This window comes from Taurulus bubalis (genome assembly GCF_910589615.1).
Source record: "Taurulus bubalis genome assembly, chromosome: 3".
Taxonomy (NCBI): Eukaryota; Metazoa; Chordata; class Actinopteri; order Perciformes; family Cottidae; genus Taurulus; species Taurulus bubalis.
Window position 1 is genome coordinate 18,127,501 of NC_136591.1, and position 25,318 is coordinate 18,152,818.

A 25,318-nucleotide genomic window follows, 5' to 3' on the forward strand; every position below is an offset into this window, starting at 1 on the left:
TTCCTCTGCTGATGATCCTCAAGGGTTTATCTCTTCATCTGTCAAAGATACTAAAGCCCGTTTTCTTCTGCCTCCTCTCCCATAAAAGTTAAATACATTCTCATCATAGATCCAAAGATACTCATTTACATTTATACGTAATTTAAAGTTCATCCCCAAAAACAATTATCCTTAATGGGTTTCTTTTTTAAGAGGCTTTGCTCTTAAAAACTCGAACCCCCTGAAAATGTGCCGCATTTGACCTTTTCATGAAAAGTTGCTGAGAAGTTAAACCTGGTTTTATTCTATTATTCATCACCAACATCAGATAACTCAGCTAATTCTACTTCTAGATCAATATTATCTACCACCCCATTCAAATATGAGTTCATCAAATCTTTTCATTGTAATAAACCTTAGTCTGAGAAGTGGAAATGGTGAATGAATAGTCCCATAAATGTATGAAAACCAGCTCTTATTCATTAATTAGTATGATAAGCACTTTTCTTTTGCTCTACAGAGAAAAGTGCAGTTCACCAGAATTTAGACTATGTAACTGAAGTAGAAATGAGGCAGTAATGCTCTGCACACTTTGGACATAGAGAAACCTTTAAACACAAACATGCAGAAGGAAGTGTGAGGATGAGCACGACAGCGTCGAGCAGAACTGGACTTCAGCATCCAAAAGCATTTTGTTTTCCATGTGTGGTCCATCTCGCTCTGCTGCATCCTTTGAATTGTGATCTCCAGTTCTGCCTCCCATCACTCCACCTCCACCCACCATCTCTACCAGTAGCATGCCATTAACCCCACCCAGCAGCCCCAGCTCCCGCTCCTCTGGTAAGGCTTCATCTGCTTTCTTGTTTGCCATCAGCATCGACTTGAAATGCAAATAAGAACAAAAAGAGCTATTACTGAATGTTTCCACCCTAGATTGATTGGATTCGGGATATAAAAAATAAAAAAGCTCAGAATAAAAGTGTTCCCGATTGAAGCCCAAACATATTTGTTTTGCTATATTAACTCGGCTCATCTCAGTGTGAATAGCAGCAGATATGTGATGCAATTACACATTGAACAGTGAGCGCTTGCTTTCAGACCGAGGAAGACAGAAGTAATGAGTGTCAAAAACTAAAACTAAACTTTAACTCCAAAATTCTTTTGGATAACCCAGTTCATCAATCAAACCTCAAAAGGTTTTTGCCTTGATCAACTTTTTATTTTTTTTACTCTGAATCAAGAAAGACTTGAAAACCAACCGGCTTGGAACGTGTCCCATTAACGACGTGTGCTTGTGTTTGTTTGCGTGACTGACATGCCAACGTATTGTGCTAATCAGTTACGCCCACCACTACCACCACTACCACCAGCACCACCAGCACAAGCGCTGCTCTCCCTGCATCTACTGCCACTAACGTTGCTACAGCCAGCAGTGCACGACCTGGTAAGGTAGCCAACCATCAGGTAGTGTCACTAGCTTCGAGGCTCTGGGTTCGTCCTGTCATTGAAAACAAACAATTGTTTTATTTATTTAGTTTTTGCTTACCTATTTGTATTTCTACCAAATATATTTTGTTTCAGTGTAAGTATGAACAAAGAATTCATGGAGAGCTGAAATACTTCAACTTGTCATAGCTAGTCTGTCCCACAGAACGGAAACGAGTTGTTTTAGGGTTGATGTCCTTGCAATGTAGCAGTGTTTAAGATTGATATTACAATGTAGCAGTGCATAAGGTTGATCTTACAATGTAGCAGTGTGTAAGGTTGATCTTACATTGTAGCAGTGTGTAAGGCTGATCTTACAATGTAGCAGTGTGTAATGTTGATCTTACAATGTAGCAGTGTTTAAGGCAAAGCAAGTTTATTTGTATAGCACATTTCAACAACAAGGCGATTCAAAGTGCTTCACATAAAACCATTGAAAGCATCAAAACATAATGCAGATTTAAAATCAGTTCAGAAAACATTAAAACAGTCAAAAAGCAAAATAAAAAATAAAAGTTGAATAAAAGTTGCAGTGCAGTTTAAGAAATAAAATGCAGCTATTGAATCTGGTTCAATTAAAGGCAACAGCAAACAGAAAAGTCTTCAATGTGGACTTAAAGGAGCTGAGGGTCTCAGCAGACCTGCAGCTTTCAGGAACCTTGTTCCAGTGGAGCAGAAAAGCTGAATGCTGCTTCTCCATGTTTAGTTCTGAGTCTTGGAACAGAAAGTAGACCCGTCCCAGACGACCTGAGTGGCCGGGATGGTTCATAAGGTAGCAGCAGATCACAAACATACTTAGGCCCTAAACCATTCAGTGCTTTATAAACCAGCAGCAGGGATTTTAAAGTCATCCAGTTATTGATTTCTTCAATGCATTTAGCCAGCCCTTGTATAGGACTATAGTCCCCTGGTGATATAGTTATGTAGAGTTGTGTGTCATCTGCATAATTATGATAACACACTTTGTTGTTTTTCATAATCTAAGCCAGTGGAAGCATGTAGATGTTGAACAGAAGAGGCCCCAGTATTGAACCTTGGGAAACACCACGTCATCCTAGTCAGCTCTGATGTGTAATTAGCTACCGACACAAAGTATTGTCGGTCCTTCAAGTAGGATTCAAACCAGTTAAGTGCTGCACCAGAGAATCCTACCCAGACTTTCAGTCTATCTAGTAGTATGTCATGATTGACCGTGTCGAATGCAGCACTGAGATCCAGTAACACTAAGACTGAAGTTCTGCCAATGTCTGTGTTTAAGTGGATGTCGTTGAAAACCTTAACAAGAGCAGTTTCAGTACTGTGGTGCTGACGAAAGCCGGACTGGAAGACATTGAAACAGTTATTTTCGGCCAAAAAGTTGTTCAGCTGTTGAAAAACCACTTTTTCCATTATTTTACTTAAAAATGGGAGGTTTGATATTGGCCTATAGTTTTTCAATATTTCAGGGTCTAAACTAGCCGCCCTTAGGAGTGGTTTAATAACTGCAGTTTTTAGGGATTGTGGGAAGACACCTGAGAGAAGGGATTGTTTACAATTTGTAAAAGATCAGCGGTCATGCACTGTGAAATATTTTTTTTAAAGTGTGTTGGTAGAATATCCAAGCAGCAGGAGGATGTTTTCAGATGTTGTATAATGTCTTCTAGGCTTCTTTGGTTAATTGAGTGAAATTGTGTCATGATATTTGAATGGATGCTATTTAAAGATGGGGGCAACACATATCCTGTGATTGGTGTGGAGCCACCGACTGCTTGTCTAATTTTCTGAATTTTATCAGCAAAATAGGAGGCAAATTGGTTGCATGCCCAGGTGGATTGGAGAGTAGCAGTTACGGACACCGGAGGGTCTGTTAGCCCGTCGACGGTAGCAAATAAGGCGCGTGTATTGTTTTTGGTTATGATGTCAGAGAAGAAGGACTGTCTTGCATTTCTAAATTGTGAAGTCTCTCTTTATAGATACCACAGTGAACCTGGAGATTAGTTTTTCGTCACCTGCGTTCAGCTTTCCGACACTCTCTTTTCTCTATTCTGACCAGCGTGGCATTTCTCCAAGGGGATCTTTTCTTACCCGAGACAACCTTCACCTTAGTGGGTGCAATGGCATCAATAACATGTTTAACTTTAGAATTGAAGCCATCCACAAGCTCATTGACTGAGATGCAAGAGAGGCCTCGTGTGGAGCAGAACTTCTGAATAAATAGTTCACTGGTGTTTTCAGTGATGTAACGCTTTGTCACAACCTTTGTTTGGACATTTGTGTGCAGGGAGATTGCACTCTCAAAGAAAACACAGAAATGATCAGAGAGTGCAACATCAATCACAGCAACCTTGGAAATGTCCAGACCTTTGGTGATGATTAGGTCTAGAGTGTGCCCCTTGTTGTGGGTGGGACCTGTTACATGCTGAGTCAGATCATAGTTATCAAGGACACCACATAGCTCTATAGACCCTCTGTCCTGGAGATTATCAACATGGATATTAAAATCGCCAACAATAACAACACAATCCAAATCAATACAGATTATAGACAGCAGTTCAGTAAACTCATCAAAGAAGGTGGCACAGTATTTAGGTGGTCTGTAAATGTTGAGGAATAAAACAGACATCTGCTTGCATTGAAGAGACTGTTCCTGGAGATAGTCAGTGGTGTCATTAGCCTTGTAGTCTGTAGTCTGCAATGTTTAGGGTTGATCTCCCTGCAATGTAGTTGGGTTTTAGGGTTGATGTCCTCACAGTATAGTTGTGTTCTAGGGTTGATGTCCTCACAGTATAGTTGTGTAGGGTTGGTGTCCTCACAGTATAGTTGTGTTACCAGATTGTTGTCAGCGCAGTGTACAGTAGCTGTTTACAGGTTGTTATCCTCGCAAAGGGGCTGTTTTTTAAAGTTGTTGTCCCAACAATGTAGCACGATTAACAGGATGCTGTTGCTAACTGCATTTAAAATGAATTCAATGATACACATTTACAGTCCAAAAATCTGTTTAAAAACAAAAAAAACAACATCAAAGAGGTTTCCATTGCTTTCAGGGGTTTGATACAACACCTGTTCTTAGATCAGTGCATATTATACTTGCAACATGCGTCTATTAACCTGACAGATGTTCTGTGACTGTCTACTTTCCCTGTAGCCCAACAGACAACCAGCAGCCCACCAGCTGTTTCCTCTGCTCCCACTAACCACCCAGCTACTAACCCAACAACGCATGGTAAGAGCACCACTACTGGAGTGAAGCCACAGACTAGCTTCACATACTAATGCTAAATGTTGCCATGACTGCATGCAATGATGACAGTACAAAAACAGTTTAGGATTTGAATATGAACCAGTTGATGTTTTGAGGGTCTGGGTTGTGTCGCTTACAGGCTGGATAAATAATTAACTGAACAAATCTGACTGGAGAGGCCTCGCAGCCTTCGGTCGTGGAAAAAAAAACAGTCTTTACAAAGTCAAACAGCAATAAATCAAAGTGGTAAAACAGGTAATTTCGAACCAACGGAAATTAAATTAAATTCAGTTTGTTTCCCAAACCTGGTTTAAGGCTTGTGGGTACAGCTAGACCTTTTGATGGTATGACCATGAAACCCAGCCATGATGGGAGACCTTTAACACACTGGACAGTAGCTATTGCTCATTGTCAAAGAATATGAAAACAGTTATTAGTATTTGAAGCCACTTCATCTCCCTTGTTGGGTTATAAACACAAGTATTCAAGTTCCTAACCAGATTTAGGACCGATAATAAGTCGACAAATGCTTAGAACCGGGATGTAACTAATTGTAATTTCCATTATTGTTTAATATATCTACCAAATTATTTTATTAAACAACCTGGCTTAATAAGTGTTTTTCATACATAACACGTATACCACTTAAATAAAATGAATATAAAACCTAAGTAATCTATTCTGATACTAAAGACATTAATGCCATAATCATTTGTTTTACCTGCATTTATTTAGATTTAAATTTGTCTTTGATTAAATCTGTCTGTTAATGAATTGTTCATGGAGAATTGTTGGATCAAATGTTTGTGTTAATCCTAAATTTTGTGGTTAAGAGCATGTTTTGTGTATCTATGTGTCCTCTCTTACTACTTACTATCGCTCACTCAGGGCCTTTTCACACCTCCACGTTCTCTCTGCTGCTCTTTGCTCTGAGCCGTTTCCCCAAAAAGGTCCACTCGACCAGCATTTCCTGTAACTGGTCTGGAAGTCTGAACCATCTGAAATTAAAACAAACCGGACTGTGGATCAGTTCAAACCATACCAAGACCGCCTCTTTTTTGGCAGATTGAGGTTTTGGTCTTTGGTCCAGACCGTGATCCAAGTTTTTGGTTTCAAACCGGTAATTTTGGTCCAGATCCAACGAGGGAGGTGAAAGGGTCCTAAAAAACAAATCATGCCATCTCATGCTGTCCCTCTGCCTATTTGCTTTTCTTTCATGCTGATGTTTTGTCTCCTGAAACAGTTCCAGTCACAACTCCTCTACTACTGTTAGTCACTAACCAACCAACCACTAACATAGCGGCTGCTACGGCTTCCCCTCGGGGTAAGATGGTCATTCAACCGCCTAGTTTAGAACCTAAGTTGGTTCACTTATTCATTTATGCTTTCGACTAGTTTTCTCATTTGAAAATCTTTGCTATCATCGTTTTAAGCTTTTATTAACCCAGGAAAGGTTTCTTTTTTTTAACATTGCCATATTTCACATCTATGACTCTAAGGAGTCTGGATATTTCCTGCTGCTGTTTAAACTGGTGTTATGAACAAGATATTTCATCTTACTGGGGCCTTGATCTCTCTGATTTAGTTACATTCTGCTCAGGCTCTTTCTTTTATAATGATCAGCGCTGCATGGAGTTGCTGTTGTGCTAAGAATTCAAGACAACCTCATCTTGTCGTACAAATCCATCTCCTGCTTTGGTTTCCTTTCGTATATACTTACCATTATTCTGATAAGAAAAGAAAATCCACATGTTTGTAATCAAGGTACCGTCATATTTTCACACCATGTCGTATCTTCTTCACCTCCATTGTGTATGCCACTGCTTTTAGATTATTTTTTCTTGTTGTTGTGTGAAAATACTTAAATTTATTATCTGTAACATGCTTTTCCACTATAATGGCGTCTGGTTTGATGTGCCGTACCCTGGTGACAGCGAATGCCTCTGCTGGTGCTGCTCCTGCTGCTCTTCGTCCTCCTGAAGGCCCGGCTTCCCTGTCCAAGACTCTGAGAAGAAGACACCGGCACGCTGTTGGATCCTCTATTCCTCATGCCCCTAGACCTCCAGCAATCACTCCCGGCCCCCTTGGGAAAGCCTCTCATCGTGGGTCCCTTGTATCCAGTCAGTTGGCCCCACCAACCCAAGCCCCTGGTCTCCCAGATAAAGCAGATGAACCCAGACTCTTAGCTCTGGCTCCAGGCCCCCAAGCTCCACGTGAACCCTCTCACTCGAGACCTCCAGCCTCCTTTCCGAGACCCAGAGGCCATCGCAGCTCCAAGACCTCCCTGGGGTTCATCTCTACCCCTTTGATCTGGCAGGGGAGGAAGAGGCCGACTGGAGGAAGACGCACAACTTCTACCAGTCTGCCGCCCAGGCCACTGGTTCCCATCACAAAACCTGCACAGCCGGCCAAACTCAAATACACATCCAGGCCTACACACACAACTCAAACAGGTGGATTTAAATACACAGCTGGCTACACACATGCACCTGGGCTGAGAAATGCAACACAAATTTTGGGATATCCGATGGAAGCAACACAACCTACCTCACGAACAAACTTTTCCTCCGAGGAGACCGGGACAACCACTTTGGACACAAAGCTCAATCCTGCAGCAGCGGTTTCAATCTCGTCCCGGGGGCCATCTTTTCAACGTAGAGACGAGACATCGGATGCAAAGGAGTCAGCTTCATCGTCGTCATCAGTGCTGAGCAACAGAAAGAACAAACCTGTGGCGCCGCAGTGGGCATTGCTGAGCGTAAGCGGTGGGGGAAACCGAACAGCTGCCACGGCTAACTGGACTGATCCACTGGAGCCACTGGGTGATGAGTACTCGTCAGGGTCGGATCCCTTTGCGTACGATGCATCAGAGCTCACGGAGAAGGGCAGTGCCTTCAGGGTGTACGAGTCAGAAGCTGCCTCCACTTTGGAGGAACCCACCACCATCCATCCAGCCGTCGGCAGATCAGACCCTCGTGAGGCAAACAACACACATTCAAGTGGACGACAGCAGGAGGAAAGTTCCTCCACACAAGCTGTCACTCTGAAACCGGACACATCGACTCCTCAACCAACACCGTCTCTCCTGATCCCATCCCTATCATCCCTTCTCTTCATTCAGCCGACCATGTCTTTGACCGTGGGGCCACTGAGCTGCTCGGCTCCCCTCGCAGAACAGATTTCCCCGACACAGATCTTTGCTTCTTCACAGACAGAAGATGTGGCCCAGATATCCTCTTCCCCTTCTTCTTTAAACCCCTTTGGCAGAGTGTATGGAACAGACATGGCTGGGAGGGATGTTGAATTTGCAGTGGCCAGAAGTAGACTGATTAACAATGTATTTACAGACATATCTACCCAGCTACATGCATCTATGCACATCTTTTACTGTGCACCCTCAACTTCTTCTTCTAATACATTCGACATCCAACACTACTCCTCATCTACCCTTCTTACAGTCTTGTTTCCTTCTCCTTCATTCTCCTTCACCCCCTCTTGTGCCATCACTCCATCAGCTTCTGTCTCTCCTGTTACTTTACAAACTCCGACCTCCCTTCCCCTTTACTTTTCTAATAACCTTGTTCCTCTCTTATCCTCTTCTCCCCTCTGGTCCACCTCTCTTCCTCTTCAATCTTCTGCTCATTCTGAGCAGCCCTCCCTCTTCCTCACCTCCTCAGAAACAGACAGTGTTGTTGAATCTGCTCCTGTTGAAGTCAGCGGGAGCTTTCAGCCTTCTGTGTTGTCATTTCCTTCGCTGTCCTCAAACCTTCAAAGGGGCTTCTTGGTGACGAGGGTCGACTCGGCTCCCTCGTTGACACTTCCTTTCTTTTCTAAAGCTCCAACTGAATCCCAGATGCCAAATGTTGATGGTGCACTGTTCCCTGAATACCACTTACCCTCTTTTGAAGAGTCCACTAACAATATAGCAGAAGCTTTCAGAAGCCGACTGTCCCACTCAGAGAGTAATTGGCCCCATGATACGCAAGTAGGCCCGTCTGTCCAGTCTGTTGGGACTCTTTTAGACTCCTCCTTCAGTCAAATTGTGCCAAGTCCATCAGGATTATCTGTGGAGAATGTGTCATCTAGTTCTGCGGTACTCACACCAGCTTTACCCCCTGAAACGCACCAAGCTCTGTCACAGTTGGAGTTGCATGACCCTGAGATTGGTTCGTCAGAGGTTTTGTGGCCATTTTTTCATGCAGGCAGTCAGCTTTATTCTGATCAGAGAGACTTGAGTGATGTACTTGCAGACGCCCCGGCTCTGCTGCAGGAAATCATTGAGAGAAAACAATACTCACACTCCGCTCCACCGTCTCCCATTTCTTCTGTGTCTTCACATCTCTTCCTCACAACTCGGAGTCCCCTTTCCCATCATCTTGACAACCTGTTGCTCACTTTCTCTTCAGAGGGTCTTCCTGCTACTACAGTGATGCCAGTTCCTAGTGTGACAGAATGGATGGCGGGAATGGAAACCACATTGTCTTCTACCTTCCCCGATCCCCTAGTTGAGGAGCCTCTTCTCTGGGTTCAGACAGCTTCATCTGGATCACAGGATGTGAGCTCGCTTTTGGATGCAAGTGAGAAACTAAACGTGAGCCAGAACCCTGAAAATGCAATGGCACATGTTGGCGTTGGGGGTCTCCAGCTGCAACCGTCCTACTTCCTTTCCTTTGCCCTTACTCCCCCTCTACTGTCACCCTCCATTGTGCCTTCTCTTTCTCTTGCAGCAACCCTTACACCTCCTTTCATTCAACTAGGTCCCATCTCTCCTGTCTCCTCCTTTTCCCTCTCATCTTTCATCACCCCTACTCTCTCTGCTTTACTTTCCAGCTGGGTGGCAGTGTCTGCCAGTGTGGAAGAGGCAGATATTGTCTCTGTGTTGCCCAGTTGGCCACCTGTTGGATTCCACCAGCCCACAATGACCCGAACCCCCTTGGACAACCATTTAAAGTCCCCCCAAAGACCCACCACATATCCGTCAATCCAGCAGCTCAACCCTCTCAGCCAATCACTGCCCCCTTACGAAGCCTCCACACTCCTTGATGATGAGTTAAAGTCTAGCCTCTCAAAGCCTCTTGTTTCTGCCGAAGAAGACGAGGACGAGTTCTCAAATAATCTCACTGCAGCTGGAAAACTGTTGCATGTCTCGTCTTTATTTGACCCTGAGGATGTTGTTCCAAAGATACATGTAGCAGCAGATGAGCATGCCTCCGCTGTAGAACCTGCTTATTTATCGGTGAGCTCCAATGACAATGACACTATTTTAAATGATCCGAATCCAGAAGCTCAATCATTTCCTGTTGAAACGCAAACTACTACTCCCAGCCCCACTGCGGCAGCATCAACTAAACTCGCTGGTGCTCCAATTATTCAGAACCCCCTGCACACTTCTGGCCTCGATATCCCGTCATTGTCGGCACTAGCCTCCAAACCCCCGGCTGTCTCCTTGGGTCAACGCTTCATTTCTGGGTTTGAGGAGCGCCCACCTCCTGTGAGAGGCAACCACACTGCAGACACAGCCGACTCAGAATACCTCGCCACGTCAAATGCCGCCACTGTTGTCACATTCGAAGACTCTCCTTCAGCGCCATTGGAAATGACAAACGCCACGAAGGCTAAAAATGCTACAACTCTGACAACAAATGCAAGTTTTGAAGCATCTCAGACAGGCGGCAAACAGACGTCACGTCTTAATGTAACTTCAAGCACGCCAACAACGGCAAAGGTAGCCAATGCAAAGCCCAGTTTGAACCCAAGTGAGTCGAATCCCAGCGGGTACCAGCACTCAGGAGTATTCATGAATGGGGTTGTGAATCCAGACCTTGGTGGCGGGGACGGCGTCCAGCGTCCCACGATGCCCCCCGTGCTCATCAATGCTCACCCTTTTATAGCGGCAGTGAGTGTGTCAGCGGGCCTCAAAGGGTTCACGGTGCGCCCGGCACCTGGCTCCCCAACTGTGGATTCAGCAGCCGAGCCCGCGTTGCCCTGCCAATGTAAACAACGCTTTCATTTTACATGTCTGTGTGGACTGTCATCGGGGAACAGTATGTCATGCAGTAACAAAAGACTGTAGATGTAGTGTAATGACAGTAGCATGCACCTAACAAACAAATGACATGCCCATAATGTGTATTAAGTCTTAAAGTCTGTTCATTCACAACAACAGGTGAGCGATAAACTAAAGTGTTAACTTTGTTTTCAGAATGTCTTAAATGGCCCAAAGTATGTGGGCACCTTATCCACCTGGTTTGTGTACTGTTAGTGTGGTTCATGTACTTTTAGTGTACTTTTAGTGTGTTTCCTGGTTTAGTGTCTTAGCTCTCATTGCTACAGCACAGCAAGAGGTTCAAGACGCATCTCTAAAGCCGGGGTCCCAAATGTGGTGGAAAACTGATTCATAAACAAGCACATTAATGAACATATCAAATATTATTCAGTTGTCCACAGACTTTCGGCCATATAGTGTATTGACGTTTGAATCAAATATATATAGATGCTGGTTGAGAACTTTTTGGATGTGAGCAATCCATTTGGCAAATAATGTTCCTTTTGAGGATTTTAAGACTGAATACATGAAAACATTGAGGTGGTTGGGTTCGACCGGGCGCCGTATGAATATCTGTTTCCAATCAGCAATGAGACTCAATAGTTGGTGTTTTCTTCTGGTCGTACTGTAGTGGTAGACATTCATATTTGATCAGGTGAGGGGGCGGATCCCTCAGGTAATGGAGGCCGGTGATTGGTCCGTCGTGGTGCTGGGTGCTCTGTAGGACTTTATGATGAAGTCTATTTGTCCAATCGTAGCCTTTAGTCTGGTACTAAGTGATACATGGATTGTCTTTCTTCCCTCTTCCCTCCTCAACACCTCTATTTACTGCTCTCTCTCATTTATCTGTCCGCCATCACAATACCAACAACCAACACTTCACACTTCTTTCCTCATTGTCTTTTTACCCACAAATCCTCTTTCTTTCCCCGTTGTTCTCCGAGTATCTGAGTCCATCCAGCTGCCTGGTAGAGACGTCCTGCTCTGCTGCTTGTGCTGTCAGACTGTAAATAACAAACATATTTCATCTGCATTCTACAGACTGCAGTGAAATCCATCAACGACCAGCTGCTGCCCCAAAAAAACTGAAAACAACTAATCAGAGCCAGTCTGCAGCTCGCAGGGTCTCTCCAGAGCTGCTGGAGCAGAAGTCTTGTGACCGTTCAGTAGAATTAACTAACACATGTAGATACTGGAGCGACACCTAGTGGTCAATGTGGCGCATAGCAGGAGAGCTGAGAGCCCGGAATATGTTTGTTTCACTATAATGAGTCAACACCGTCGTGACACTTAAGTTTGACCCGACAGGTCAATAAACACATTTTTTACAGAAAATATCCACTTCCTCTTTGTCAAGAAAACAAAGAAAATAAGTTATTCTTTCCACAAAAAAAGATGAAAATCATCTCTGATTTTACTTTGAGTTAAAGTGAAGAGTCCTCACAGAGATCTCTGCAAGGAACTTCCTCAAGTTTTATTTTAAAAAAGACGGATGGAAAATAAGATGAATGTTAAAAAGTAACCAACGAACCGACTATTTAAATAACAGATTATAAAGACAAAAGACAATTCTTTGGCGAGAACTTTTAATCTGTAGCGGAAAGTTTAAGTTATCTTTAACAACATTTTTAATTTGAATTTTGTTCATTTTTCAATTACAGGAATAAAGCTTTATTGAGATTTTCATTATAAAAGTAAACAACTGTGTTACTTAATAATTAAAGTCAAAGACTTCTTTAGATTTTTGCTTAGTAAATGATCTATAATTGTTATTATATATATATTACAAGTAGATGTGAGTTCTTTTGGATGAAGTGAGAGCCGTCAGACTGAACTGATAATGAATGAATGAAGAGGAAGTGTGATGAGCTTGTACCTCTCCACCGTATACTAAAATATATAAAACTGCATTTTTTTTAATACATCACTACATTGGCTCCAACGGCTTGAATCATCTCCTGCTACGTGTCACAGAAAAAGTCACATTATGTGAGTGAAACGGTCTGAACCAATGAGACTGAACCTCTCTCTCTCTCTCTCTCTCTCTCTCTCCTGCAGAGGGGTTATTCTACCGGGTTTCCTTTGTGCTGGATGAAGGGGGCGTGGCCCTGAGCCAGGCTGATGTGGAGCGAGCTGTAGCCTTGTGGGTAAGATGAGACTCTACTCTGTTCAGCCTTCAGTGGCCCCAGACAGCATCCAGAGAGGAGGCCCTCTGGGGCCTAGCTGTGTGGAATGTTTGAGTCAAACCTTTTATTGTAAAACCCCAAAAGCTCATCGGCACACAGAAAGATGCACTGAAAGCAAATAGTACATAAACACTCATCTATTTGCAACATGTGCATTTCAACAAGGGTAGAGACGACAGGAAGCAGCTTCAGTGTTAATCAAATAACCACAAGGGCGACTGTGGCTCAGTGGTGAGCATGGTCGTCCTTCAATCAGAGGATCGGCAGTTCGATCCCTGGGTCTCTGCTAGCCCATGTCGATGTGTCCTTGAGCAAGACACTTAACCCTAAATTGCTTCTGTAGCTGCACCTACGGTGTATGAATAGTTGATAATCCTGATGTGGCACCTTGCATGGTAGCTCCTCTCATCAGTGTGTGAATGGGTGAATGATGTAACTTACAAGCCAACAGACTCACATCTGGGATTTGGTGCCCCTGAGGGCAACAACGTAACGCAACAACATAAAGATGTATTATCTGGTGGGCAGATCAAGACAGGAACAGTCTGTTTAACATTGAAGTGTCCAGACTCTACCCTCAGTAGAACTCTTGTTGTAACGTCCAGTGAACATTGAAAAGCAGTGGGCTGGCTGAGCCCACTTCCTGTGTACAGACTACAATAACAGAAGAATGCTGTTTTATTGGTTGACTGGCTGATTTGTTGTCTTCTTCTAGCTCAACCAAACGTTTCAGAACTGGACCCATGTGGTCTACGTGGACTCCATCAGGTAACCAGCAAGACGTGTCCAAAACAAACACTTTGACTTGACAGATGTCACACCTGTCAAAGGTGTTTCATATTCTATTTTCATAGCAGCATCTCTGGAAATATAAATAAATAACCTCAGTAGAACTTCTGTGATTATGTCTTCGGGGTCATTCTCCTGAACACATTAAGCAGGAACACCTGCAGGCTCAATGTCCACTTGGACTCAAGTGGGCAAGGGTGAACTGTGTGAATTGATGGTCAAAGGTCGTTTTGGGCCTCAGTTCATGTGCTTAACTATGACACACAAATGTGTAATAGGATGAATGAATGAAACTTTGGACATGGTGATTAGTTTTACTTCAAAACTGTTAAGGTTTCTGACAGTAATTCTTAAACTCTACATCTAGATCAGGGTCTATGTTAAGGTGTCAGCTGACCTCTCAGATGCTTTGTGGTCCTGTTGAACTCATAAAGTATATTTTGTATAGTATAATTCATATAGTATATTGTTTATAGTGTATTGTAACGATATCAAAGCTTTGTGGTAGAAGAGGAAGGTTTAGATGAGTCCTCACCCTCTGACATGTCTCCTCTGCAGTGTGCAGTCAGCTGAGCCGAGCGGAGGAAACCCGACCAGGTCCAACATTTACATTCCTATGACGTCGCTACTGTGTTTCCTTGTTTCCTCTCCTCTGATGAGCTCATTCCAGCTTTGTCTCCCGACCCCAGCTACTCGTGCCGGGCGCTGCTGGTTTATAATGACGTCACCAACGAGAGTCTGGGGGAGGCCGCCGTGTCCGCCCGGCTGTCAAGCAGCGAGGAGCTCCTGGGGGCCGGCCTGCAGGTCCACGAGGCCTCCACGGAGGTCTCTCTGATAGGTAGGACTGTCTGTTTCATCAGACGATCGTGGTTTGTTTGTTTCATCACTTTGTTTCCATCTTGTTCCCATTTAACTGTGAAGTGACTCCTGTTTCAGTTCTTGTTGTGTTTCCTTCTTGTTTTTTGTTTCCTCTTTGTCACAGAAAACTGTCCGGAGGAGAACCCGCTCCACTACCGCTGGCCTGAGAGCCGACCCAGCGTCACCCGGTACCTGCCCTGCTTCCCAAACAAGGACCAGAGCACCTCCAGGACCTGGTACACACACACACACACACACACACACACACACACACACACACACACACACACACACACACACACACACACACACACACACACACACACTGTGTCCCTAATTCAATTTCTCTTTGTATACTTTCTACTGGTAGATCAGTATTAGAGTACTGTATCATATTATAAATTATAAGAATAAGATAAGTTGATTATGTCGAATAAATGCAGTAAAAAGTACAATATTTCCCTTTGAGATGTAGTAGAAGTAGAACTAGAAAGAATCATGAAGTGGAAATATGTGTAACTTATAGTGACTGTAAGTGCAATACTACTGAGTTACTTTCCACCTCTGAAAAGCCGGCATGAGGTTATGGGTTCCAATCCCTCCTTTAGGTGGCATGACTCTAATAAATGTTGTTTCCTGTCGCCACGGTAACACAGCTTGTTTTCTTCTGTCTCAGTTTGCTCCGCCCACACAACTTCTCCTCCTATTGGTCCGCGTCAGACGTCACCAACTGCACCGACATCGACGACATCGAGGTGTCGGCAGGTACGCTCAGCCGACAGCCAATCAGAGTAGAGATTTGGAACTCCAGATCGGACTCACGTGTCTGGATAATGTCCTGACGAGTACTGACGAACCAGTGTATCCTCACACGTAGAGGTAGAAGTACACCTGTTCGTCAGTACTCAACGCGCTAGCAGCAACTCTCTCAAGCGCCACTTTAACCTCTTGAGTGTTAATGGCAGGCATGAGAGAAAATCAAGTAGAGCAATATTTTATTCATACTTATTTGACATTTTTGCACTTAGAGGATGAAGACAAAATGTTGAAAACATTGACAAAAATTCGAAAAAATAAGTTAAAAATAGAAGAAGAATGTTACAAACAATACATATGTATATTAAAAATAAAATGTTAAAAACTTTGAAATAAAATACAGATATATATATACATATATTAAAAATTTAAATAACATGTTAAAAATGAAAAAAAAATCTAAATAATTTAGTCCAAATGTTGAGAATATAGAGGAAATGTAAAAACAAATGAATAGAAATATTGAGAATAAACTAACCGTGTAGAATGAATCTATTAAATAAATCTACTAAATAAACACTAATCAGAATCAGAACCATTTATTGTCATGTATGTTTTCACATACAAGGAATTTGTCCTGGCGGGAGGTGCATAACGTTTAACAATAAACATGAAATGGGAGCATGACTATTTACAATTGAATCTACAGAATATACAAATTAAAGTTAAAATAAAGTGCACGGAATTAAGTGTTATGTGAAAGTAACAAGTGTAAAGTAAAGTGGCAAGTGCATTTAAATTTGAAGTGTGGAGGGATGTGCAGGTGAGTGAACGGTAGGAAATTGTCTGGGGTGACAGAGTCAGTCAGTGGGGGACACGGGCTCTGTTGATGAGCCCGACTGCCGACTGGAAAAAACTGTTTGTGTGGCGTAAGGTCTTGGTCCTGATGGACCGCAGCCTCCTACCAAAGGAGTTATGCCCAGGGTGAGAGCGGTCGGCTACAATCTTTCTTGCCCTTGAAACATCCTCATCCTAGTGTTGGAGCTGATGTTCAGCTCCCACTTGAGGTCCTGGGTTAGGATGGAGCCCAGGAAGCGGAAGGACTCCACAGTGTTGATGGGAGAGTCACACAGGGTGAGAGGGGCAGGTGGGGTCACGGTAGCGTCAGAGTGTTGAGCTCCAGGTTGTTTTGACTGCACCAGGTCACTAGGTGGTCAGTCTCCCACCTGTAGGCGGACTCGTCCCCACCAGAAATGAGTCCAATGAGGGTTTTGTCATCCGCGAACTTCAGGAGCTTGACGGACTGTTGACTGGAGGTGCAGCTGTTGGTGTACAGGGAGAAGGGCAGAGGGGAGAGAACGCAGCCTTGGGGGGAACCGGTGCTGATGGTCCGAGAGCCTGAGATGTGTTAGGGGCGACTGAGGCTCAGTGGTGAGCAGGGTCGTCCTTCAATCAGAGGATCGGCGGTTCGATCCCCGGGTCTCTGCTAGCCCATATCGATGTGTCCTTGAGCAAGACACTTAACCCTAAATTGCTCCCGTAGCTGCGCCTACGGTGTATGAATGGTTGATAATTCTGATGTGGCACCTTGCATGGTAGCTTCTCTCATCAGTGTGTAAATGGGTGAATGATGTCATGTAGTGTTAAAGCGCTTTGAGTGGTCGGAAGACTAGAAAGGCGCTATACAAGTAAGGGTCCATCTACCATTTCCCCAGCCTCACGTGCTGCTTCCTGTCAGACAGGAAGTCTGTGATCCACTGCATGTGCAGCTAGGAGAGCTTGTCCTGCAGCAGAGACCGGATGATGATATTAAAGGCAGAGCTGAAGTCCACAAACAGGATCCTGGCGGAGGCTCCTGGGAAGTCCAGATGCTGGAGGATGTAGTGGAGGGCCATGTTGACTGCATTGTCTACAGACCTGTTGGCCCTGTAGGTGAACTGCAGGGGGTCCAGGAGTGGAAGCCAGCCAGCTGGAACACGGAATCCGGTATCGTTCCACCGGGCTAGGTCTCCGTGAAGCACAAAACGAAGGATGAAGAAAAGTCTCTGTCTCTCCCCACCAGCAGCTGAAGTTCATCCAGTTTGTTGCACAGTGAGCGGACATTGGAGAGAAATATGACCGGCAGCGCTGTACGAGATAATGTACGCACATAATAAAACTATGAGGAAAACTAGGAGCATTAGAGCACATATTTAAAGTGTAACTGTTCATCACAGTGGTGCTCACATACTTTACAGTAGATTCATTTAAAATGAATATATTTCATGACGGAATGAAACAGTCTTGGTCATTAACATCAGATTTTAGACTAAATAGTATTCTCATTGATTCCTTGTGTTTGTTTTTTCAGAAAATGCAGCGGAGGTGGCGGTTCAGCTCGCCGTCATCACCAACAACGAGCTGTCCAATGAGGAGGTGGGGGCGTGGCCGCTCTGCTCCGATTTCCTGTGAGCAAGAGCGTCAACGAACTCTTCATCTCCTCCTCTTCTTCGCCTCCAGGTGTCCAAAGTGGTGACGAAGGTGAAGCAGCTGGTTAGCGTGGCGAAGATCAATAGCACGCTGGCGTCCACCGTCGTCTTCATTATCTCCAACGTCATGAGCAGCTCGCAGACGGCGCTCGCCGCCAGCTCGGAGAAGTACAATGCACTCTAGTGTACTCTATTGTTCTCTAGTGTACTCTACTGCACTCTACTGTACTATATTGTACTCTAATTCACTCAAGTATACTTTAATTCACTGTAGTGTACTCTACTGTACTGTTCTGTACTACCTATTGTAAGATGTTCTTTACTCTTCTCAAATCTATACCTCTACTGTACTGTACTCTACTTTATCTTTCCCTTCAGAGTCAGTGTCTCTCTATATTTACTAAGTCTTGGCTCCTCCCCCTCAGAGCTCTGAAGACAGTCGATGAGTTGGTTCAGAAGATCGAATTTGAGGGTCCGTCAATCAGCATCACCTCCAAACACCTGGCTCTGGGCATCACCACCCTCAACAGCTCCATGTTCAATGGGACGTCCTTCAGCGCCTCCATAGCTCCAAACACCACCGACCCACAGGTAACTCCACCCACCCACAGGAAGCTCCACCCACCCACAGGTAGCTCCACCCACTCACAGGTAACTCCACCCAACCACAGCTAGCTCCACCCGCTCACAGGTAACTCCACCCACCCATGGGTAGCTCCACCCGCTCACAGGTAACTCCACCCACCCACAGGTAGCAACACCCACCCACCCACAGGTAACTCCACCCACTCACAGGTAGCTCCACAGATAATACATTCTTCCTCTCTTCCTCCCCCCACCCCCACAGATTGATTTCCAGTCCGACAGGAGTCACCCTCTAGCTCAGGTCGTCCTTCCTGCGTCTCTGCTGTCTGGCTCGTCCCTGAGTGAGGAAGACCGGTCGTCTCTGTCCCGGATCAATTTCATGTTCTTCAGCAGCACAAACCTCTTTCAGGTGAGGAGTGTAGATAAGCCAACAATCAAAAAAGATCAATAACCAGAAGCCATCAATCAATAACCAGAAGCGGCGGCTGACCACGTTCTTCCTGCAGAAGCAGCAGGACGGCCGCTCGCTGAACAGCTACGTGGTGGCGAGCAGCGTGGGGAACCTGTCCATCAGAGACCTGCAGGACCCGGTGGAGATCCAGATCGCTCACCTGTCTGAACACACTCAGGTCTTTTCATCTTTCATGCAGTATATTTAAAAAATATATAATCTCTTTTCCGTTTTGGGCATTTCTTTTTTCTTTTTTCTTTATTTAGATGTTTATCTTTTCAATTGATATCTTCCCATTTATTTATTTAAATTTATCCATTTCTAATTTAATTTTAATTTTAAATTTTAAATAGTAAAGAAATAATGTTTTTTTTAATAATAAAAAAAATCTAATTTTTACGTCACAATTTAAAAATAATAAATCAAGTTGTTTTCCTTTATTTTTATTTCTTCTTCTGAAGCACTTTAAACTGCATTTCATGATGCAAACATACATTTACAATACACAGTTAAATTAATCATCTCTTGGTCGATGTTGATCTTTTTATTCTAACGGTTCTCCTCTCCTGACAGACTCACCTGAATCCCGTCTGCATGTTCTGGGACTTCAGCATGAACGGTGAGTCATCTCTCTCTCTTTCTCTCTCTCTCTCGTAGTTTCTTAGTGTAACTGTAACTGGTACTCTGGTGATCGCCATGTGTGGTAATACCTCTCTGCCGCCACTAGGCGGTGCTGGAGGCTGGAACGGAGACGGCTGCCGAGCCTCCACAGAATCCACTAGCAACAGGACCGTCTGTCTGTGTGACCACCTAACGCACTTTGGCATCCTCATGGTGAGGCTGCGTTCCCAAAACCGATCATCAAACTACACCTGTTAACTGTTAACCTTTAACCTTTGACCTTTTCCCTATGACCTTTGACCTCGTTGCCTGCAGGACATTTCTGGAGCTTCGCCCCACATCGACCCGAAGAACAACAAGATCCTGACCTTCATCTCCTACATCGGCTGCGGAGTCTCCGCCATCTTCTCTGCCGCCACGCTGCTCACCTACATCGCCTTCGAGTGAGTCCTCCATCTTGAAAATGTTATACGCTGTCAAGTAGCGATTGCAAGCAAGACTTTTCAATCAATATGTTGATAAAAAACATTTTCTGACCTAAACACATTTGCTGTTACAAATGAAATGAATATGTATGAACATAAATCCAAAGAGACACCAGGTTTTGTATACTAAACCTTTATACGGTTGACGGACATCTGCACAGAAACATAATTCCAGCTTGACAGAAACAATGGTGGACCTCTTTGCCGGATGTCTACTTCCTGTAATGTGGAACCTCTGCTCAGGAGAAGCAGCTTAAACTATTCTTAGATAAATGTTTGTCTTTCCCTCAAAAGAACTCCTGAAGGAAACCCAACTTGGTTCAAACCCCTACCACGATGTGGAATAAACTATTTTCTCCCTCAGAAAACTACGGCGCGACTACCCGTCCAAGATCCTGATGAACCTCAGCACGTCCCTGCTGTTCCTCAACATGGTCTTCCTATTGGACGGCTGGCTGGCCAGCCTGGGAGCTGATTGGCTGTGCCTGTCCGTGGCCATCTTCCTGCACTACTTCCTGCTCACCACCTTCACCTGGATGGGGCTGGAGTCCATCCACATGTACATCGCTCTGGTCAAAGTCTTCAACACCTACATCCGCCGATACATCCTCAAGTTCTGCATCGTGGGATGGGGTGAGGGCCAAGACGAGGCTGAGACCTTTGAGTTTCGGTTCAGCGTGAGCACTGAAGGAAGTCGAAGTGCCTTTTGAATGTCAGAGCTGAAAGAAGTAGAAATGTCAGTTGAAGTGGAAATTAGTGACGGTTCAAGTGTCTGAAGCATCTGTGTTGTGGAGAACGAGTGGAAGGTGTTGAAAGTTAGAAGAGGCCTGAAAGGAAGTGTCAGTGGAACAAAAAGGAGACGAGTCTGTTGAACAGATGATAGAAGCTGAAGGATCAGATATGAAAGCAGTTGAAGACGAAAAGATGAATTCAGTTCGTCACGTTATTATTTAATCACTTTGGTTTGATGTACAGCTAAACTTGCAGGTCAAAGGCCTGCTTCAGAGTTCTCTCCCTGAGTACCTCTGAAATACAAATACTGTGATGTGTTGTGGTCCAGGACTCCCTGCAGTGCTGGTGGGCATCGTGGTCGCGGTGGATCAGACCTCTTACGGGCTGCAGGAGTATGGCAGAGGGTCCGGAGAGGGCTCCTCAGAGTTGTGAGTAGTGAACACATGGAGGCAATACAGTGCAGTCAAAGTATTTGTAACATGTACTTTTTTATGGAAAACGTATTTGTCTTCATTATCAGATACACTGATACTAATAGTATTATGGTAGTATTATAGTGTTACACTACAAAGTACTGCAGAGTACTGCAGTGCTTAATCATAATCTCTAATGTGTGTGTGTGTGTGTTTATGTGTGTGTGTGTGTGTGTGTGTGTGCGTGCGTGTGCGTGTGTGCGTGTGTGTGTGTGTCTATGCGCGTGCGCGCGTGTGTGTGTGTGTGTGTGTGTGTGTGTCCAGCTGCTGGATCCAGAGCTCCCTGGTCTTCTACACCACCTGTGTGGGTTACTTCTGTCTGGTGTTCCTTCTGAACGTGGCGATGTTCATCGTGGTGATGCTGCAGATCTGCGGCCGCAACGGCAAACGCAGCAACCGCACACTGAGAGAGGAGGTAGAGCACGACAACACACAAACACACACATAAAATGAGCAGTGAAGTCACCTGTCCTCTTCTGCAGACAGGTTTGCGTTTGCACCATTAGAAGGCAGCAGAGAAACATATTTAGGGAAACTTGTCCCGAACATGAAATAAAGAGGAAAGAAACAACATCTTAATGTTGTTTTTAAGTTATATATTAAATATATTTAATATATAACTTATGTAGAAGTCTGCTCTTCTTCTTCTGTGGTGATCCAGGTCCTACGGAACATGCGCAGCGTGGTCAGCCTCACCTTCCTGCTGGGCATGACGTGGGGCTTCGCCCTGTTCGCCTGGGGGCCCGTCAGCCTCGCCTTCATGTACCTGTTCGCCATCTTCAACTCGCTGCAAGGTCAGTTATGATTGTGACATATTTTCAACTCGCTGCAAGGTCTTCTTCTTCTTCTTCTTCTTCTTCTTCTTCTTCTTCTTCTTCTTCTTCTTCTTCTTCTTCTTCTTCTTCTTCTTCTTCTTAATATTAATATAACAGATCTTCTTTCTTATTCTTCTTCATAATAATAATAATAATAATACAGTGTGCATCTCTACCTGTGAGACCCCAGACTGCTGGACTACTTCCGGGCTGAGTACATTCTTTAAAGAGGTTTCTCTGCATTACAACTATTGTATCTACTGTATTCCGTCTACTAGATTGTTAGTCTGTACTGTACTGTCTTTCTTATCTGAACTGTTTGAGCTGGACCTTGCTTTCACTCAAGTGACTGAAAGGCAACGTAACCAGTGTTAAGTGTTTGTTCTGGAATCCAATTTGACTTGGGACTAAGCTCTATTTACTTTCTACCTTTGAGGTAAACATACCTTTGTCCTTAATCTATTCTTGCAAAACTTAAACTTCACTGATTAAAGGAAATACCTACTATTGTCTTGAGCTAGAGTAGTTTTGATTGGTGGCCATTCCACTAACGAATTGGGGCCGTAGTCGACACAGCTGTACCTAACCATCGTCAACTCTAGTGTAAAATCAGGTGGGGGTTTAAGCGTCAGTGAATACTCTTTGTATGAAGACTTGGAGGATAAAGATATGAGTTCTGAGTTTGTACTCATGGTTGAATGCACTTATTGTAAGTCGCTTTGGATAACAGTGTCAGCTAAATGAAATGCGATGTAATGTTATAACAGATCTTCTTCTTTTTTCAGGTCTCTTTATTTTTATCTTCCACTGTGCTTTGAAAGAAAACGTCCAGAAACAGTGGCGACGATACCTCTGCTGCGGACGCTTCAGACTGTCTGACAACTCAGGTACCTGTCTGTCTGTCTTCAGGAGTGCTGTCTGTCCCTGTGCCATTTATATTAGTTTAATGTAATTTAACCTGGATGATCCCTTTGAATATTTTACAAGGAATTAAAAACAAAATTCACATCAAAGGGACAATGACTTGAGGTGAGAAAATGCTTTATATTAATAACGACCGATATGATACCTGTCTGTTGCTGAGAGCTGTCCGTGGTGCTGAAGCACCGTCGGGGACAAACCGATGCACGTGAAGGTCAAAGTCAAGGCCCCAAAATGTCCTGAATCTGCCGTGTCCTCACTGAGCCAATCAAGTTGAAGACATCTCTCCCTCTCTCTCTCTCTCTCCAGACTGGAGTAAGACGGCCACCAACACCAAGAAGGTGGGCTCGGACCACCTGGGCAAGTCTCTGTCCTCCAGCTCCTTCGGCTCCACCACCGCCAGCTGGACGTCCAAAGCTAAAGCTACTCTAAACCCCTTCACCAAGAGACACAGCAACACAGGTGAGACACAGAGAGAGACACAGGCGAAACACAGAGAGACACACAGGTGAGACAGGCAGAGACACACATTATGATACTTCATAATACATCATAATACTTCATATTACCTGCTGAATAGTTCTGTCAGAGCTATAGATCAGATAACACAATAGTGTGAAAGGTAACTAAAGCTGATTATTGATCTTCTATTAAATACAGGTGACAGTAACGATGTATAAATACTCTGTGTGTAATATCCGTGTATCTGTGTTGTGTAGAAAGCTCCTCCGTCCAATAGCAAGAGTGGAGGACCGGCGGAGGTAAAGCTAAAGCTGATTGGCTGATTCACTTCCTGCTTCCGGCATCACCTGATCTGCTCTGTGTTTCCCAAAATGTGTTGGTGGTCAAAGCAGATCAAAGGGTTTAAATTTAGCTTTTAACATTTTTAATTCGACGAGAAGGATAAAAAAAGAAAAAAAACATTGCCGGCAGACATTTTGGGAAAGCAGCCACTGTTTGTTGTGATTGGCTGGTCACTGTGATGTCATACAAGGTCCCGCCTTCTTGTTCCCCAGCCTGAGGCACATTGAGTTGGAGGACCCATTGACACACCTCTAAAGCTGCAGCTGTGCCCACCCAGAGTGCCCCAGGTTGCAAAAACAAGCACGCCCCCGACATACTGCATCCAGCTAACACCGCCGTATTCGTAACAAGCTAACGCGGCTCGCAGAGCGGCAGTCACTCATGGCACCGTTTGGGTTTGTTCATTAAAAAATAACACCAGACGTTGATGATAAACACATATTGACCCAGTGTGAACCCAGACGCTGGAGACAGATGTATAATCAAGAGGATGTGAAGGAACGTAATGCTGAACTAGTGAAAGGAGTTTCCCAAAAATACGCAAAATTTTTGACATATATTCTAATTTTTCTTCTTCTTTACTTACATTCTATACTACATAATATTGTCCAAGGTGAATTCCATTTTAATTGAATGCATCTTTTGTTTTGTTTTGCTAAATCATATCTTCTCTCTAAATCACAAGTTTCTCTTCTCCTTTTAGAAAAATATTAGAAACCATGTAAAATAATATCACTAATAATAATAATAATATATATATATATTTATTTTTTTTACTTAATTTGTATACCACTTTAGTGCAAAGATGGAGCCCAGTTCTTTATAAAATATTTTTTTAAACAAGAATTAAACCTGAAATACAAATAAACTAAACCAATAAATCAAACATGATAAAACATTAAAAAAACTAAAACAAATATAGCACCTAGCACAGATCGCTGCTAGCTGACAGATCGAGGTGCTAGACCGCTCACACTTAACTAACAGGTTTTGTTTTTATTCCTTTTATTCCCAAATCTGAGCTGTTATGGATTTAGAATCCAATGTGCAGCAGGACCTGCGCCATCCCAATGGAGCGCTTTAGACATAGTTTTTCGCTCCTGGTTCAACTTCATCGTGACGCACGCCGAGCGACTTTTGCATTAATCGAACAAACGCTTTCTGATCTTGTGTGTTTGTAGCACCCCTTAGTGGTTGATTTGAAGGATGTGTTCTGACGTCTCCATGCATGTCTCTTGTGACGTTTGGCCCTGTAGCTGTGAAGTTAGGTCTGTTGATGTGCTTAGCGACGCCCCTTTTTATGATCATTGGTCAGTTTGGTAGCAATCAGTCCTAAAGAATGAGTGAACAGAGCTGCATATCTGAACCAAGTTTTATATAAAATGTACAAATCAGTAAACAGACGGTGACTTTTCAAAGTTGAGCTTTGATGATGATGACGCCCCCATCAAGCTGTTTTGGGTCATTTCTGTTGAGCAGCTTCCAATCTATAATCTATAAAGTTCCATCTCACAGGAATTTGCTCAAACAGTTGTGAAGGAGAAGAAAGCGGAGGGCGTCGGTCTCTTCAGGGCTTAAACCGCCGACAGAAGTAAATAAAGAAAGAAGAGGTTGAGGGGTTGACAGGATTGGATGGTCATGCAC

At 43.9% G+C, this 25,318-nt stretch overlaps 1 protein-coding gene across 1 annotated transcript in view; it reads left to right on the plus strand.

Moving 5' to 3' along the window:
* adgrg6 (adhesion G protein-coupled receptor G6) overlaps positions 1-25,318 on the plus strand; it is a gene marked incomplete at its 5' end in the record, with an annotated part of 58,408 nt that overhangs the window by 25,410 nt on the left and 7,680 nt on the right. The window contains 20 exons of the mRNA XM_079215691.1: positions 12,789-12,877; positions 13,632-13,684; positions 14,264-14,302; positions 14,395-14,543; positions 14,688-14,799; positions 15,240-15,328; positions 17,670-17,734; positions 17,819-17,955; positions 18,213-18,378; positions 18,635-18,781; positions 18,879-19,001; positions 19,397-19,442; positions 19,551-19,657; positions 19,760-19,887; positions 20,294-20,562; positions 20,990-21,089; positions 21,399-21,549; positions 21,796-21,928; positions 22,735-22,836; positions 23,180-23,332. Coding sequence (XP_079071817.1) covers positions 12,789-12,877; positions 13,632-13,684; positions 14,264-14,302; positions 14,395-14,543; positions 14,688-14,799; positions 15,240-15,328; positions 17,670-17,734; positions 17,819-17,955; positions 18,213-18,378; positions 18,635-18,781; positions 18,879-19,001; positions 19,397-19,442; positions 19,551-19,657; positions 19,760-19,887; positions 20,294-20,562; positions 20,990-21,089; positions 21,399-21,549; positions 21,796-21,928; positions 22,735-22,836; positions 23,180-23,332 — 2,358 coding nt within the window. The remainder of the gene's footprint in view (positions 1-12,788; positions 12,878-13,631; positions 13,685-14,263; positions 14,303-14,394; positions 14,544-14,687; positions 14,800-15,239; positions 15,329-17,669; positions 17,735-17,818; positions 17,956-18,212; positions 18,379-18,634; positions 18,782-18,878; positions 19,002-19,396; positions 19,443-19,550; positions 19,658-19,759; positions 19,888-20,293; positions 20,563-20,989; positions 21,090-21,398; positions 21,550-21,795; positions 21,929-22,734; positions 22,837-23,179; positions 23,333-25,318) is intronic.